Source organism: Mauremys mutica, chromosome 1 (assembly GCF_020497125.1).
Source record: "Mauremys mutica isolate MM-2020 ecotype Southern chromosome 1, ASM2049712v1, whole genome shotgun sequence".
NCBI classification, from domain to species: Eukaryota; Metazoa; Chordata; order Testudines; family Geoemydidae; genus Mauremys; species Mauremys mutica.
Window position 1 is genome coordinate 43,895,440 of NC_059072.1, and position 15,939 is coordinate 43,911,378.

Genomic DNA, 15,939 nt, shown 5'->3' on the forward strand with positions numbered 1-15,939 from the left:
ACCAAACTGAACAGAACAGTACACAGAGAGGGGCAACCCTCTTCAACCCTAATCAAAAGAGGAAAGGTTATTCCAGCGGGAGCCGCTCAAAGCAGCGTAGCCAGAATATGCATGTGGTTTGAGGAGAGCCTAATTTCCGTGTAAACCTAACCATCCAGTCCCCTACTTTGTATACACAATAGGCAGACCAGTCCCATTCTCCGGTTTGAACAAGAGATTTCTAGTACATAAGAAAGGAAACTGCAATCCCACACGTTGTGGGCTTCGAGATCCAGTTATCTTTTGAGTAACTTCGGTTTGGTCTGAGGGGATTTGGTCAGAGTGTTCTTGCATTTTGCAGCTACCAAAGAAGTGCAGGGTTTTCTCGGAGGTACAGAATAAAAATTCAGCCCGGTAAGCAAAGAGCCTGTGACTGCTTAGAGCTGAAAGAGAATGGCAGGGGATGGAAACCTGAAAATACGGGAGATAGGGACATCAAGGAACCGGTTCTGGGTGATTTTGAGTAGCAACAAGTCGACCAGGGAGGTTTAGAAACCAACGCTGACTCCTTTAGTGATAGTATCCGAGTAAAGGCACGATTTGTGTTTTGTCTCTTCTCCCGGGGTTTGGAGTTAAAGCCGCTTAGCTTCCCTTGAAGAGCGTGTAAAAAAAGAAAAGAAAAGAAAAATAACGTTACCGGTAATTAATGCAACAATCATTTCCCATAGATTCGTTTTTCAATGTAAGTAGATGGCTGGGTTCAAATGACGCGCTATTCCTACCCGGCGAGTCGTGATGTTGCCGAGAGAGCAGAGCCCATTAAAATAGTTCCAGTTGTTAATATGCTGCTAACAAACCCTGATAAACAAAAGACGTATGAGCCCACGTGTTTTCCAGAAGGACTCCTGCTCTGTTTGCTTCCTGAATGTAGGACTGCACTTGATTAACTGTGTGGATCTTATTAAGGGACGCAATGGGCACATGAATACTGCTGGAAGCGGGGAAAGCACAGTTTCAAAAGCAAAGCAGCACAAGAAGGTAAATGAAGTGGAAAATAATAGGGTTGTTTCTCCTAGCTGGTAATACGTCTGCATTCAGTCATTTTTAATTCCTTGGGTGTTTGTTGGACTCGGGTTAATAATTGTGACATACTGTATTGTACTGGCACAATGTACCCAACCCACCTGCATAGGAATCCCTCTCTTGTTGAGTCGGCAGCTCACCATTTCACTGTTATGGTTGAACTTATTTTTGTTTTAAATAATTAACTGAAAAAGCCTGGATAGGGAGTTGTAGAGATGTGACCCCGCCTATGGTCCTTACCCCTCAACATGCTTCCCTGGTGCATGGAAACCTGCTGCATCCGAGGGGATGAGGCGGGAGGGGATACTAACCAGATCAACTTAACAGCCTAAAATGAGAGCCTTCCGCTAGGAAAGGGGAAGGCAAGATATACAAAAGAGACGAAGGTTCATCCATGGCGTGCTACGTCCTGATGGAACGCCCGAGGAAGCAGTGAGGCTAATCAGGCGTAAGTAGTGTAGACAGAAGGCCAAACTCCTGATAGAAACCTTCAGGAGACCCCGAGCCATAGCTGGTTGAGGCGAAGGGGAGGCTTTCTATTGGATCAGGCGCAGATCCATGCACGTTCGTTCCTTTCTTCGCCAGGCCTCTCCTCCCACATCTCGCTGAGGCCCTGCTGTAGGTGACACAGCTGGGAGGGACGACTGGAGAGAGCCTCAGATATTTGCTGTGCCGCACCAGCCCTGTAGGGTTTGGGGCTGAATGGGCCCCGATGTATGTGTGTCGTTGGAGCGGGGAGGAGGAGAGGGCAAGCTAACCTTTATTCCCCCTGTGAAATGATCTGACAAACTCCGTGAAGTTGCCAAGTATTTCTCCTCCAGCAGGCTCCTGTGTGAGAGGGATGGAACTGACCCTAAGCTGCTGAAGAGTGAGATATTCAGCGGTATATCTAATCGTGCTTCAGAGCACAAGTCTCTCAAGTGTAGAAGTCAAGAAGGTAGCCTGGGTCCAATGATCTAGATGAAGCCGTGTAGCACCCTTCCAGTGCTGAGCGTTCCGGTATATCTGTCTGCGTGCTCAGGGGAAGTTGATGTCCTCCTGCCCCTCTGTTTTATTGTTTTGGGCACAGTGGCTTTCTTCACCGTGGATGTGAGAAGCGTTTTGCAGAGAAGGAGAGAGGGTAGAAAGTAAAGTTAAAAGCATCCCTTTTGTTTAGCTGACAAAATCATAACGAGATCCAACCGCTGGGAGCTGAAGTTAGAAATATTGAAACTGGAAAGTTTTTTAAGTGAAAGGGAAGGGGCCCTTTGGAACAGCTTATCGAGGCATGGGGTAACTTCTCCATCATTTGGAGGCTTTACATCAGATGCTCTAGTTCAATCACAAGTTCCTGCTGAACTCACTGGTGCTCACTTTATGCAGGACGGGTTAATAATTCTCTCCCCTGGAGGAATCACTAGGTGAAATGTTATGGCTGTTTTATGCAGAAGGTCAGACTAGATGATCATCTATAGTCTGGCCTTAAAATCGATGAACCCTCGTGTGTTGAAGACAGTCTGAGTTTCTTAAATAACACCAAACTAAAGAGATCGCCTCACATGTTCTGCTTGGCCCCCAACACTGCCCTCCTTCAGTTTTAAGCCCAAACTCCTTATTAATGGCAAAATCGGGCTCACTTTTATATCAGAGAGAACCTGTAACAATGCTACTGAACGGTGCTTTTAACAGAGACAACCAAATTGGGCTTGTATCTGTGGAAAGGTTATAAAACCATTAACTAAAGTTAGATTGCAAAAGGCAACTGCACGATAAGAAAGTTGTTATCGGAACCAAAGCACCACATCCTCCGAAGGTCACAGGAGCTGTTTATTTAGCACGGGCTACAATAATAGCACTTTGGAGAGGGTGTTTTCATTTTTTAGTCATCCGGATATTTTGCTAGTAGCTGAACACTGATATGGATTATCCTCGAGTTAAGCAAAATATTGGATTTGTATTCAGAGATTCAGAGATGTCAGCTACTGCTTCCATGAAATTCTGTTGAGCTCAAGGGGAACTGCGTCGGGCCCTGTATTTCAGTCTGCATTTTAAAATGTTCATTACAGACACGCAGAAATGTGTTATGAACTCAGTGCAGAGGAAACGTAAGGGTTTCCTGGGCCATTCTTGAGACTGAGCAGAATTCTTTTCATATCCGGAGTCTTTCTCACCAGTGAATTCCGCAGAACCTTTCTATTGATGCAGGGAAATGCTGAAATTGCACCACAGCAAGTGACTAGTTAGCTCAGATTACTGAGGGCTCCTAAAATTTAGCCTCCGACTCTAACAGCCTCAGAGAAGCCAGGTGCTGTGTTTTGAAGTGTAACAGAGAAGATCCGGTCCGAGGCCTCAATTCAGCAAGGAGACTCAAGCAGGTGCCTGATTTTAACGAGTCCCAGGGCCGCCAAAGTTGGGGTGCTAAAGTACCGCGCTGAACTGGGGCCTGAGCGTACAACACAGACTAACGCTTCAGTCTTCCCAGGCCTTCAGAGCTCTTCTTAGAAAGGCCCGGGCCCATTGATCCCACACCGAACTGATGCTGTCCCCCCAGCTAGAATCATGGGCCCATCCCCCGTGCATCGGGGCTGCGCCACCGTAAGACTTGTTAGGAAAGTAACTCAAATGCAGTGGGAGAAAGGAATGACCTTAACAACGTGTGGTGACCATATCACTGGTTTTAACCCCCCCCCCCCCCCCCCGCTCCGGTGGCACCGCAGCAGCTTTCCGGAACATGTAGCAGTTAGAAAAGACACAATAACCGCGTCTGAGATCCTGCGGAGGTTCCCGCATTCCGTGATTCGTTGACTACAAGGGGTTTCTTCACCGGCTTACCTGGGTCTAGTCCCAAGGAGCCCAGCGCACGCGGTGGCCCAAATCACCGTTTTTACAGTCCACGCACTGTAAGCATCGGGGGAAACGGGAGAGCACGTGGGATGCCTCCGCTCCTGGGCCCAAGAGACTTTTCTTTGTCAGGTATCATTTGTCTCTGCCGCCTGACCCGCGCAGCCAGTGCGACAGGTGGAGGGGGAACAATAGAACGGAAGCCAGATGGGCAAGTTCAGGGCTAAGCCTATGAAGGTGTAACCCGGGGGTGGGGCGCCGCCCCTCCTCCCCAGCCCGTGTCCTAGGCAGGGAAGAAGCTGCTTGCAAATCAAAGCGGTGTGATCCTGCCCTGAGCGGCTGTTCTCTTTCACTGGCTCCCCTGCGACGCTTTCAATTCCTCCCCTCCCCCATTCACATGTGCCAGGAGCCAGGGGGGTAAAGGCAGGGAAGGAACGAGCTTGTTAGCAGCCTAAGCTGCTCATCTCTTTCACAGCTAAAGCTGGGGCGCTAAAGCCAACTCAAACAAGAAGGGAAGGTGCAGCCAGCCGTGCCAACGCAGGGCACCACTCCAGGGAGGAAGGTGGGCAAGGAGCCGCGCAGAGAGAGCGGGGATTCGGAGTCACTCTGGGCCGCTGTGTCTCTATTATGTAAATTCTAGAGGGACTGGAAATGGCCAGGCTGGAAATAGCCGGGAGGGCTGCTCTGGCGTGACACGCGGCTCAGCCGTCAGTGCTCTGTGGTGAGATGGTTACCAGAACAACCTGTGCACAGCAGCCTTGCGCACACAGAGACTACACTTCACGCAGGGCCCGATCCGAAGGGAATGGGTGTCCTTTTAATCAGTCCCAGAGAGAGAGAGAAGCGTTCTGAGGGCAAGTTAGAAGCTACTGATCTCTCACTCTGCCACCGACTCCTTTTGTGGCCTGGGGCATGCCGCCGCAGTTTCCCCCACCTGTAAATGGGACTCACTGGACTGACGGGCTTAGTTCGTTGGTTTGGATGATGAGCGGACAGCGTCTGAAACGGCTAGAACCCCATAGTGTTGATTGTTTCACCTCTCATGACGGTTGACCTGAAAAGCCCACTCCCTGTGTTTATAAACCTTATTAGAGAGAGCCCCGTATGTGTGCATTACTCCTTGTACAGATAATACACCCGGAAGGGAATAGATTCCCCTTTGCCAGCTGGCCTTCCTCTTGCCCTGACATTGGTGATGTTTCCTCGCTCATTTACACGAAAATCGTGACTTCTTTGGAAACCGGACTTCATAATGACCCAAGATTCGATCATTAGATTTTCCCAGTTAATACACTCGACCCAGTGGCGCCTTCTCCGTTTATTTCAGTACAAGACAGACTGTTCCCGGGTGGTTTATTAATGTATTTGCCGAGACGCTTAAAAACTAAACCACTTGAATCCAGAAATCAAATCCTCATTGAAACCGGATATAAACCTGGGGGCTTCTATTGCAATAGTTGAAACCGCTCGGCCATGAGTTTGTCGATGGGAAAGGAAGCAGGCATGAGAGCCTTTTGAAAAGGCCTGTCACCGGGTTACATAACCAGCTAGCACCAGATCTTTTAGAAGCGTCCTGCGAAAAGACCTGCAAAGAAGAGACTCTCTCTGGGGCGTTGGTGACGTGGGGCTATGCAGGAGTCTTTTAGGCTTTGAATCAGGCCCATCGAATAGGATCCTTAAACGTTTCCATTCTAAGAGCCCTAGGTAGGATTTGATCCCACACCATCAAATCAAATTCTGCAATGACAGTCCAGGCCGCATCTATAACAATCTGCCCAAAAAGCCAGCGCAAGCATAGCAATGCAATAACAAACACGATTCTACGGGCGTGTGAACAATGAGCTTTTTTTTCCCCCCAAAACGAGCCTATAATAAATTTGTTTAATCGAAAGTTTAACAAGCAAATAAAAATTTGCACCTCAAACAGATGGGGGGAAAACAACAGCGAATTATTTCCCAAAGACAGAAAGTTGAGACTCTTTTCTGTACATTGATGGAAATTCCCTTACGGTTCCTTGGTATCCAGAGAATTGTACTCACCAAAGACTATTTCACATGTCCAGTATTGTAGATTGCGGCTAACAATTTCACTCTAATTTACAAGGACAGGATTTTTTTAATATGATTTGGGGCTTCTGGCTTAATTTCTCCCCAAATAAACCCGCTTTTGACCTTTCAACTTTATTCCACCACCAGTTTTGTAATTCAGCCTGAACGGGCAGCAAACTGACAGACAAGAAACTTTTCCCTGCCTAAATGGGTCAGCCGCCGGCTATGGCCAAGGCACAGAATCTCCTCCCTTTTGCAGCACTGGTGCCGTTGAGATGTACTAGTGCTGAGAAGCAACATGGAGAAGTCAATGGGACTTGTAAAAGAGCAGGATTATGCTGCGGGATTGGATTCAGGCCGGGACAGGTCTTGTAGCACCGTTTATATTTCACCCAGTGAAGCGGAGTAACAGGAAGGCACGCACTTTCTAGTAACGGGAATGCTGTACCTGACCAGAGGACAGCTTGGGAACTAGAACTCTCGCAGTTAACCGTTTAGTCAAACCTTCTCCCAGTCCCACCTCCAAATACACTCAGAGAAAACAGAAGCGAAGATAATTATTCCCGACCCTACTCAGCGCATATAAAATACATGGATTGCCTGATCCAGCAAGCGTAACACGTTCCTGTCCCGGGAATTTGGCTCAGCATTTGTTGAACTGGAAAGGAACAAGTGGGAAAGTGTCATTCATAGCCCCAGCTGCTGTTGGCCCCTCCCAGCCACTTTTACCAAGGGCCCTTTGGAGTTGATGACACCGCTGGGCCCCCTCATAGGCAGACTGATTAGATTAGATGTGATTGCTTGGAGTTTATGCTGCTCGTCGCTGGTATGCTTAAACAGATCGGGTGCGAGCTGGGAGCGCTGCTCCAGTGTCACTTGTAATTATAATTATATGCGATTAAAGGATTTATACCTGAAAAGTTTTAATTTGCACCAGGCTGGCTGGTTGTCCTGGAGGGTCAGAGCCCTGCGTGGAGTTTGCACGGGTGTAAAATAGAGCAGCAAACACGTTTGTTTGGTTTTGTTCAGACAACTTTTTTTGCTGGCGGATTCACTAAAAATATGGTTTAAAACAATGTCATCAACCTTGCCATGGACTAATATATATTGCCGGGGAGAAAAAATAAACGACCGAGTTAAGTAGATAAGGATGCCTAAATGTCCTACGCAACAAAAAAATCCTACACCAGTATTCCTCCTGCACATAGCGCGGATACTTCAGAAATGAACCTGCTGATTTCCAAAGGACTTCGCTGCTAACATCATATCATAACAGCTCCATTCATTATTAGATTGGCTCATGAAGTATGTCAATGCCTTCGCATTCTCACTCCGCGAGATCAGGGCAGTGGGGAACAACAATTCACCACGGAATAGGAATGCACCTTAGAGTCCTGCCAGGAGCCGTTACAACGGAACCTGTTCCAATAAAATTACATTGGGGCCGGTGGCTCTGATACTAAGCCAGAGGTCTATGTTTCCCGCGTTTTTTCTTTTGTAAATCTTTTATATAAACCATTTCTCGTTTATATTTTAGAGACACGTTCATTTAAAAAAATAATTCTAATCATCACAACAGTAACAACAACCAGGGGCTAATTTCCCTACTGAAAAAGCCATGGCAATGCCGGGTTAATTTACTCCATTGTGGCCAGGTATGTCAAATTGCACGGTGTAGAATATAAGGCGCTATTCTGAGCCGTCTGGCAGTACAACAGAGGCGTGTAGGGGATGGAGTGGCAGTTTTAGCTCTGGATTTCCTGGCTTTTGTTTGAGGGCAAATCACCCCTTTAACAATGCTGGATTGTAAAGATGTGATCCTGGTGATTGATTGACCGATTGATTAGCTAATATGAACAAAGCAGTGGCTGTAAACGAATCAAAGTGACTAAAAATAATAATCGGACACAGAGGAAGCCGCCAGAGTCCTTCAATGAAGCAGGCAGGAGTATTGTCTGTAACCTCCGTGCTTCTTTCCTAGATCGCCTACAAACATAATCCCAAATAAAACACGCTAGATTCCCGTCGCCTTCTCCTCCTGTAGCTAATCTGCAGCAAGTGAAAGAAGCTTGTTGTCTTTATCCAGATCTGAGGGTGAAATGCAGCCTGTTCCTAGTGGGACTGTAAAACACGTCCAGGAGAAGATTAATACACGCAGCAGAAGGTTGGGAAAATTATGCTTTTCAATTCATTTTTTACTTAAAAACGCAATGGAATTTGTGTCTTTTATTACGAAGGAAGAAATGAAAGATTAAGGTTTAGGCGGTATTTTACATCGCGTGTAATCGCCTTTGGGTTCAGATTGGAGTAATCTTGACCACGAGATGAATTCGCCTGTGGCTCGGATTTAAACGCACGGAGAGATATGTCATGAGAATAATGCAAGTGAGCAATATCAAGAACATAGTTTAGGAGCGAATGAAATGCAAAACCGATTACGGGAAAAAAGAGAACAGCAGCTTTCCCAGAGAGGATACGAAATTACTGTTCTGCCCTCAAACTTTTGCCCTTAATTCCTCAGAAGGTTTTTAACTCTGGGGAGGTCACCTGGGGGTTTGTTACTTCCCCAGGCAGAACAGACCAGACTTCCCCCTCCAGGACAACCCACTCACCCCCTGAACCTGTCTCGAGAGAAGGGCCAGAGACTGGAAAAAGAAAGGCAAACAAATGGTGAAACACCCGTTCGAAGACAGCCGAAATGCGCTCTGAACATAGAAGCAGACAAGCTGTCACTCTTACCACCGCGAATCATATACATCTCAGCGTTTCAGGAATACCTGTCTTCAGCACCAGCAGTTCTGTTGGGAGCTGGTAGCTTAGCAGACCCGCCAGTCTAATACGTTAGAAAAGCGTGATCCTGAGTGAAATGTAAGGTCCGGGAAAGGAGCAGACAAAGTCGTTATGCTGCTTTAAGAGCGTAACTAGATTTTCAGCAATTTTTGCATTCGCAAAACTCCCTTCTCTCAAACAGAAGCTGAGCCTGACAAGAGATCCGTGCCTCTGCTTATTAATGTGGCTTGCGCACAAGTTTTCATCTATACTAGGTACAGAGGGGAAAATATCCATTAACAAATAATGAATAATCAAGATTTCCAAAGCGCCCTCTTTACCACTTCAGCATTAAGAAGGCCGGTGTTATCCTAATGGACGGGCTGTAATTGCTGCTTTGGGATATTTACACTGCTCAAATGCCACTACATGTATGTTACTTTCCAACGCAAGTCAAAAAGTCAATCCCAAAAAGACCACTTAAAAGCAACCTGTTAACCTATCAAGTATGTGGGATTTGAAGCCTCTAACCCCACCCATAATAATTCCTTTCTTTCCTATCAGTTAAACGGAAATTTGTCTAGATCAAATTTAATGTACATTGTTCGGAAGCAGGAAACTCTGCTAGAATAGGCACAAAATAGACCCGGGAGGTTTACACGCTAGAAAACGAAGATCTCTCAAGTTGGACGAAGTGAGCCCCGCACAGGTCCGGGATCCGCTAATCTGATTTTATTTGTGTCTCTGTCAAGCTCATTCAGACGCAGTGTTTGCAGTGTCTCTGGTGCGCCTTTAAATCGGTGCCCCGCCGCTGGAGGAGTCCCCGGGCTTTCGGTGCCGACTCCGAGGCAGGAAGCAGCAGGTAAGAAGAGGACCCCGCCTATGGGAACCTGATCAGCGCTTAAAAGGCAGCAATTAAAGTCTTAACCGCGACCCATCTGCCGCGGGACCCTCTCCTGCGCCCCCCCCCACCCGGGTAACCCCCACCGCTCGCCCTTTGTCTGCGCACAGGAGGGAGCAGCGCCCAGCAGGGAAAGAGGAGAAACGTGGAGCTCTGCCGGGAACCCCCAAGTCTGTGTGGCCCAAGCCCCGGCTCGCCGAGCCCCCCGCTCTTCCCTTCTATTGGGGCAGCGCTTGCTCTCCATCCCGCGCTCCGCGCCCCACTTCCCACTACTCAGCGGCCCCGGGCATCTCCCCACACTGCTAACCACCCCTCCTCCCCCAGGACTCCGAGGCCTTGGGGCTTTTGTCCCCGTCAGAGGGGCTCTGATCCTGCGCCGTGAGGGGAGTTTTGCATGCGGGTGTCGCACGCCCAGGGCAGGGGTCACAGGCTGGTGCCGTGGGAAGGGATGGGATCCCGCACCCCAGGAACAGCCCCCAGCACACTGGGCCCATGTTGCCTCGCCAGCGTGAAGCAAAGCCGAGCTATGAGCCCTGGATCAGTCTGTCGCTGCCCGTCCCATGGTCCTCCCCACGTGAAAGATCTCGGCCCACAGCCACCAGTGCGTCCGGGCCAGGGAGACCTCCCAGTGCCAGCATCCCTACAGGGGCCCACGCTCCCAGGAGGCCTGCAGAAATCGCCGCCCACTTGACCCACCGACCGCGGGCTGCCAGGGGAGAGGAGCCCTGGGTACCTGGCTCTCCAGATGTCTGCTCCACTGGGAGAGGCGGATCCACCCTTCTCTGCCCCGGAGGAGGCGGCGAATCAGCCCCTTGTCCAGCTTCTTCTCCGTGCCCGGCCGCCCGGGCCCCGGCAGAGGGCAGGGGAGGTCCTCGGGGCTGGGTCCGGACGGGCTATTGCAGAGTTTCTAGCAGGGCGTTACCCCGGCCCGGATTCCCAGGTAGGTGTGGGGCGACCTTTCCCTGCTATCCCGTCCCCATTTCGGGCGCCCCCATTGGAGCCCGGTGGAGCCGTCCCCCCTTAGAAAGGTCCAGGGGCCTTGGTCCATCCCTCTGCGCCAGCCTCCCTGCTTCCGCGGGCCCAGAGAAGGGCTTGGGGTGGTTGGGGAGCGGGCTATTGCTGCCCCCCAGCTACCCCCTTTCGCCAGCCTGAAATCGGAGACTAGAGGGAGCCAGTCCCGGAGACACCCCCAGGCTGTGCCCGGGCTGGGCTGTTCCTCGCCTCCCACGTGGCCCTTGTGAGCAGCCGGGCACGAAGTCGCTCGGGGGGCGCATGCAACAGGCACCTCCCGGCGGTGCGAAAGGGGCGGCTGCTCGGCCACATCCAGGCCCGTCCGAGGGCCCCCGAAAGCGTCAGCAGCCCAGGACACTGGGGAGGGGACCTGCCCAATCCAGCGGGGACCCCATGCACCCAGGGCAATGCCCCTGGCCCGGCGCACGTGCAGCCTGTTGCTTTGCTGCCTCTAGCAGAGACGGACTGTACACAGATTTGTCGGGAATTGCAGGCCTCTCTCTTTATATAATACCAGCCAATGTTCAGGGCAGGCGGGAATAACTGACACCTGCTTTAGCCGTAGATTATCGTGTCTACAAAATGAATAGATCGGCAAAAAATCGATGGTAACCTTCTCTTCCAGCCACGCTGTCTTACTCCTGTGCTTTGATTGTAAACAAGAGGAGCAAGGAGCCTGGCTCTCTCTATGTAGACAGGGTTCCCCGTCAGGATTAAGGCCTCTAGGCACTGCTGAAACACCCAGGGAGTGCATATATAAGGTGTCGGTTTGGGCCAGCACTTCCTCCTCCCTCCAAATCGTGATTCAACTTTTGGTTATTCGGTCTCAACTCGGCTTGACCCCGGTGGTTTCTGTCTAGCCGTTTGCGTTTGGATTCGGGGGCGATCTGATCTGGGGCAAGGGTTAGCCCGTTTGTTGGCTGTCTTTTCCACGAGACCTCCAAGCCCCGGTGTAAGCCCCCGACCAGCGCCTGCGAGACGGGCAGCAGTCTCAGAGCCGCCAGCAGCCCCCCCCCTTCCTCAAGCCGGAGCCTAGGCTGGAAAGTGGCAGGGAAACGACCAGCTTCCCCAGAGCCGCTTCTCCTGCAGCTCCCCGGTCGCCCCCAAATTGGGCTCCGTTTCCTCATTTAGCACGTGGACACTGATTTTAGATGCTGTCACTTCGAGCCAAACAAGAACATTGATGTCGGTTCGGCTTGGCCTCTGAAGCCTGGCGAAACAGATTGAGAATAATAATAAAAAGAGAGTGAGGGGGCGTGCGAGGGGGAAGGGGGGGGGGGAGAGACGCCTCCTTCTCTGGGAGGGGGAGCCTGCGGCTCCAATGAAAAGTAGTCGCTTACTAGGGGAGTGGGGGGGGGGTATGGGGGGGGAGAGAACTTTTCCTGTTGACTGTTGGAAGCGAATTGAGCAATTATCTAGTTTACCTTCTCCTCTTGGAAGTTAACGATTGGCGAGATCTTGGCTGCGTTATTGACACAACACTTTCTATTGATAGAAATAAGCAGCGATTGTCCTTAAGTCACTGGCGCGCCAAAGTAAACTGTGATGGGCTGGCATGAGTCCACTGGACCGGGAAGGCTGGTTCCGCCGGCGGAGGCTCTGATGATGGTGGTGGCGGCGACGGTGCTGGTCTCCCTCCTTGCAGATCAGTGACCAGAAAAAGGGGGAGAGAGAGAGAGAGGGGACAAAAAAGAGGCGTCTACCAAAGCGGCTCAGACCGGCGAACAAATGCAAGCCAGCCATGGACAATAGTAGCCACCACACGGCGACCAAAATCTTAGCAACTTCTCCAGCCAGAGAGAGCCTGTCCGCTCGAAGCAACATGATCAGCAGCTCCAAACCCCTGGCGTTCTCCATTGAGCGAATCATGGCCAGGACTCCAGAGCCCAAGTCCATTCCGGTGCCGCCCTTCCTCCAAGGATCCGTGCCCAAAGGAGACCCCAAACACTCTCTGCACCTCAACTCCTCCATCCCCTGCATGATCCCCTTTGTCCCGGTGGCGTACGACCCCCTCCCCAAAGCGGCGGTGGCCGGATCAGAGGCCAGGAAGGCTCACTTGGACTCCTCTGCCTCCCCCTTCAGCTGCGGCGATCTATTGAACTGTGCCCTGAGCCTAAAAGGCGATTTCCCCCGCGACGCCCTGCCCCTGCAGCAGTACAAACTGGTGAGGCCGCGAGTGGTCAATCACTCCTCTTTCCACGCCATGGGAGCGCTGTGCTACTTCAACCGCGGCGACGGCCCTTGTCACCCGTCGTCCAGCCTCAACATCCACCCGGTGGCTTCTTATTTCCTCAGCTCGCCTCTGCACCCGCAGCCCAAGGCGTACCTGGCGGAGAGAAACAAACTGGTGCTGCCGCCCGTGGAAAAGTACCCTTCCGGAGTGGCCTTTAAAGACTTATCGCAGGCTCAGCTCCAGCACTACATGAAAGAAAGTGCCCAGATCCTATCGGAAAAAATCGCGTTCAAGAGCTCGGAGTTCAGCCGGAGCTCTCCCAGCAGCAAGCCCAAAGTTTTCACATGTGAAGTTTGTGGAAAGGCAAGTAACTAACTTCCTTTACTTGCATAAAGTTTCTAGCCATTTGTCTGCTCTCGTTATAGAACTATCCCCTTCCCCCTGTTGCTTTATGATTCTAATTGGTTTTTTTTTCTGATTTAACTTTCAAGGTATTTAATGCACATTATAATTTAACTCGCCACATGCCAGTCCACACAGGAGCCAGACCCTTTGTTTGCAAAGTTTGTGGCAAGGGCTTCAGACAAGCAAGCACTCTCTGCCGGCACAAGATCATACACACCCAGGTGAATATCTCTCACGCCTATTGCACTGCGTATTTCCACCTGCTTTCGCTGATCCGATCCGACAGAACACTGTTAAAACCGGGGTCATTTGGTCGGGAGGCGCTGGTTTTTGTTTTCATTAGTTTTTTAAACAGACTTTGCGTCGCTCTCACGTCTCGATAAAGCCACAAATTTCCAAGCACTGGAAAGCGCTTTGCCATGCACTTAATTCAATATTTGCTTTTGTTTCCTTATAGGAAAAGCCTCACAAGTGTAACCAGTGCGGCAAAGCGTTTAACCGAAGTTCCACTTTAAACACACACACACGAATCCATGCCGGCTACAAACCTTTTGTCTGTGAATTTTGTGGCAAAGGATTTCATCAAAAAGGTACAAGTCTCAAACCGCTTCTTGTTATTCTCCTCAGAATCCCACCCCTAGCAGGTAAACAATCAAAACAATTTGCAGGAGGCCTTGCTTTATTATTTATTAATTGTTTTATTTGATTTATTTTAAACCCGTGGCTCAGTTTTAACCTGGAGATCATTTTTTTATATTGAATACTCGGTATCTGGAGTGTCCGATTTGAGCTTGTAGAGGAATGAAAAAGGAGAAATCTGGTTTTTATTTCGCACTGCAAGATGCAATTTTCAACCTACTTGAATTCCCCCGCCTCAAATGCAATTTTTTACTGCTCATCTTTTTGCTCAGGTGTAAGAACCTTTGTTTAATATGAATCTTGGATTCTAGTAATCATCATAGTATCGCGTAGAATTTTTAAAAATACATATCTTGTGGGGTTTATAAATCGGGTTTGATTCAGCGCTTTACCGTTTGGTTCTAACAATACATTTCCTAACCGGAATATTGTGGGTGGGTGGTTTGTGTTCTGTTTTAGTTAAAAACGGTCAATTGCCATTTTCGTCTGGAGCCGGGGTTTGGGGAGGGGGCAAAGCTCTCACCCCAGTATAGCGTCTGTGACCCTTGACTTGTCTGTTCCCAGGTAATTACAAAAACCACAAACTGACCCACAGCGGCGAGAAGCAGTTCAAGTGCAATATCTGCAACAAGGCTTTCCATCAGGTGTACAACCTGACCTTCCACATGCACACCCACAACGACAAGAAGCCCTTCACCTGCCCCACCTGCGGCAAGGGCTTCTGCAGGAACTTTGATCTCAAGAAGCACGTCCGCAAGCTGCACGACAGCGCCCTGGGACTGCCGCGAGCCCCTGCCGAGCCGGGGCCAGACCAGACGCTGCAGCCGCCGGGCCCGCTGCTGCAACAGCCGCACCATCAGTGAGCGGGACTGCAAGCCCGGAGCTCCGCCGGTCCTATCAGCGGGGAAAGCAACCCGGAGCCCCGCCGTTGCAACCACCCTCCTGCTTCTTTGCATGCACCTGTTAAGCGGTTTTGTGTATTACGCTCTATTTGGCCACTAACATTGATGGGCTGGTCGTTTCCTTCTTTTTGTTGTTGTTGGGTTGTTTTCTTTCTTTCTTTCTTTCTTTCTTTCTTTCTTTCTTGACTCGATTTTTTAGCATCTCAGGGTTAGAGATGGTTAAAAAAAAAAGCCAAGCCAATTTCTACTGTATTTATTGGGATCTGTATTATCCGAGCCGGGAATGCTGCACCACTTAATTATTTCGATGTGTGTATATATATGTGTTGGTTCTGCCCTGTCTCCAATGCCTGCTGGTTGTCCCTTCTTGATAGCTTCCCCTCCCTCACCCCATCCCTGAATATCGTATCTCTATGGCCAGAGCTGGTTCACTATGTACGGATTTTAATTTCAGTTTGATTCTTGCACGTGGAAAATGAATTCGTTGACCTGGTGGAAATAAATACTTGGAGCATGATGATTGAATCATCAAGGGCGCATTAGCTATTTAAATTATTCAGCTACAAGACCAATGATCCTATTAAAGAGCTGTGATCCCACCATACCGATTCCTAATGTATTGATAACGAAAGGCTGGGGGCGGATGACAGATAATACCAACATAGTGTGTGTGTATGTGTGTGTATTTATTTATGTTTAATCAAGAAGGGAAGATGGAGGGAAATCAAAACTGTGGCTGATGCCAGGTCCTTGAAATGCTCCAAGTGTTAATCAGCAGCTCTGCTGTGAGCTTAGGCTCTTGTGTTTTCTAACTGCAAACCTCTCCTGTTTTCTTGCCAAAACACTGAAACAACTGCTAAAGACTTTAATTAAGAGGGGGTAATTAGCTCGGATTTATCAAAGCCGGGTTGTTATACTATTAGCTGCTCAGTAGAAGCTGCCAATCCAGCCTTAAAAACTAAGCACGCTGCCACCGGCCCGTTGCCTAGAAAGAAAGCGGGGAGGGAGAATGGATGAGCACGGGAAGGAGAGCTTATTTTATGTCTTTATTTTGAATCTCTCCTGTCGCAAAACAAAATTAACCTCTCCCCAATCGGGTGCTGTCCCCAGCCGTTAGTACAAGCAGCATCTTTAAGGGGCTGCTTTTGCTACTATTATTTATTCGCCTCCTCCCGAAAAGAGCCATGAGCCTTGTGGGAGCCGCCCGC

General features: G+C 49.7%; 1 protein-coding gene across 5 annotated transcripts; it reads left to right on the top strand.

Annotated features, from left to right (window-relative positions):
- The first annotated feature begins 915 nt into the window (after positions 1 to 915).
- On the top strand, positions 916 to 15,290 carry FEZF1 (FEZ family zinc finger 1). Of its 5 annotated transcripts, none has more exons than XM_045031381.1 (6): positions 916 to 1,017; positions 9,453 to 9,562; positions 12,108 to 13,148; positions 13,277 to 13,411; positions 13,648 to 13,780; positions 14,394 to 15,290. In XM_045031381.1, exons 3-6 carry the CDS (start codon positions 12,354 to 12,356, stop codon positions 14,690 to 14,692), a joined length of 1,362 nt encoding a protein of 453 aa, XP_044887316.1. In that variant the 5' UTR covers positions 916 to 1,017; positions 9,453 to 9,562; positions 12,108 to 12,353; the 3' UTR covers positions 14,693 to 15,290. The 5 variants fall into 5 exon arrangements, with proteins under 5 accessions (XP_044887316.1, XP_044887339.1, XP_044887307.1 ...); XM_045031372.1 differs by lacking the exon at positions 916 to 1,017 and adding an exon at positions 7,341 to 7,586; XM_045031389.1 differs by lacking the exon at positions 916 to 1,017 and adding an exon at positions 8,865 to 8,975.
- The last annotated feature ends 649 nt before the right edge of the window (positions 15,291 to 15,939 follow it).

Coding starts and splice junctions, on each gene's coding strand:
- FEZF1 (XM_045031381.1), top strand. CDS start 12,354: ATGGACAATAGTAGCCACCACACGGCGACCAAAATCTTAGCAACTTCT. Junction 13,412..13,647: donor ACAAGATCATACACACCCAG/GTGAATATCTCT, acceptor GTTTCCTTATAG/GAAAAGCCTCACAAGTGTAA. Junction 13,781..14,393: donor CAAAGGATTTCATCAAAAAG/GTACAAGTCTCA, acceptor GTCTGTTCCCAG/GTAATTACAAAAACCACAAA.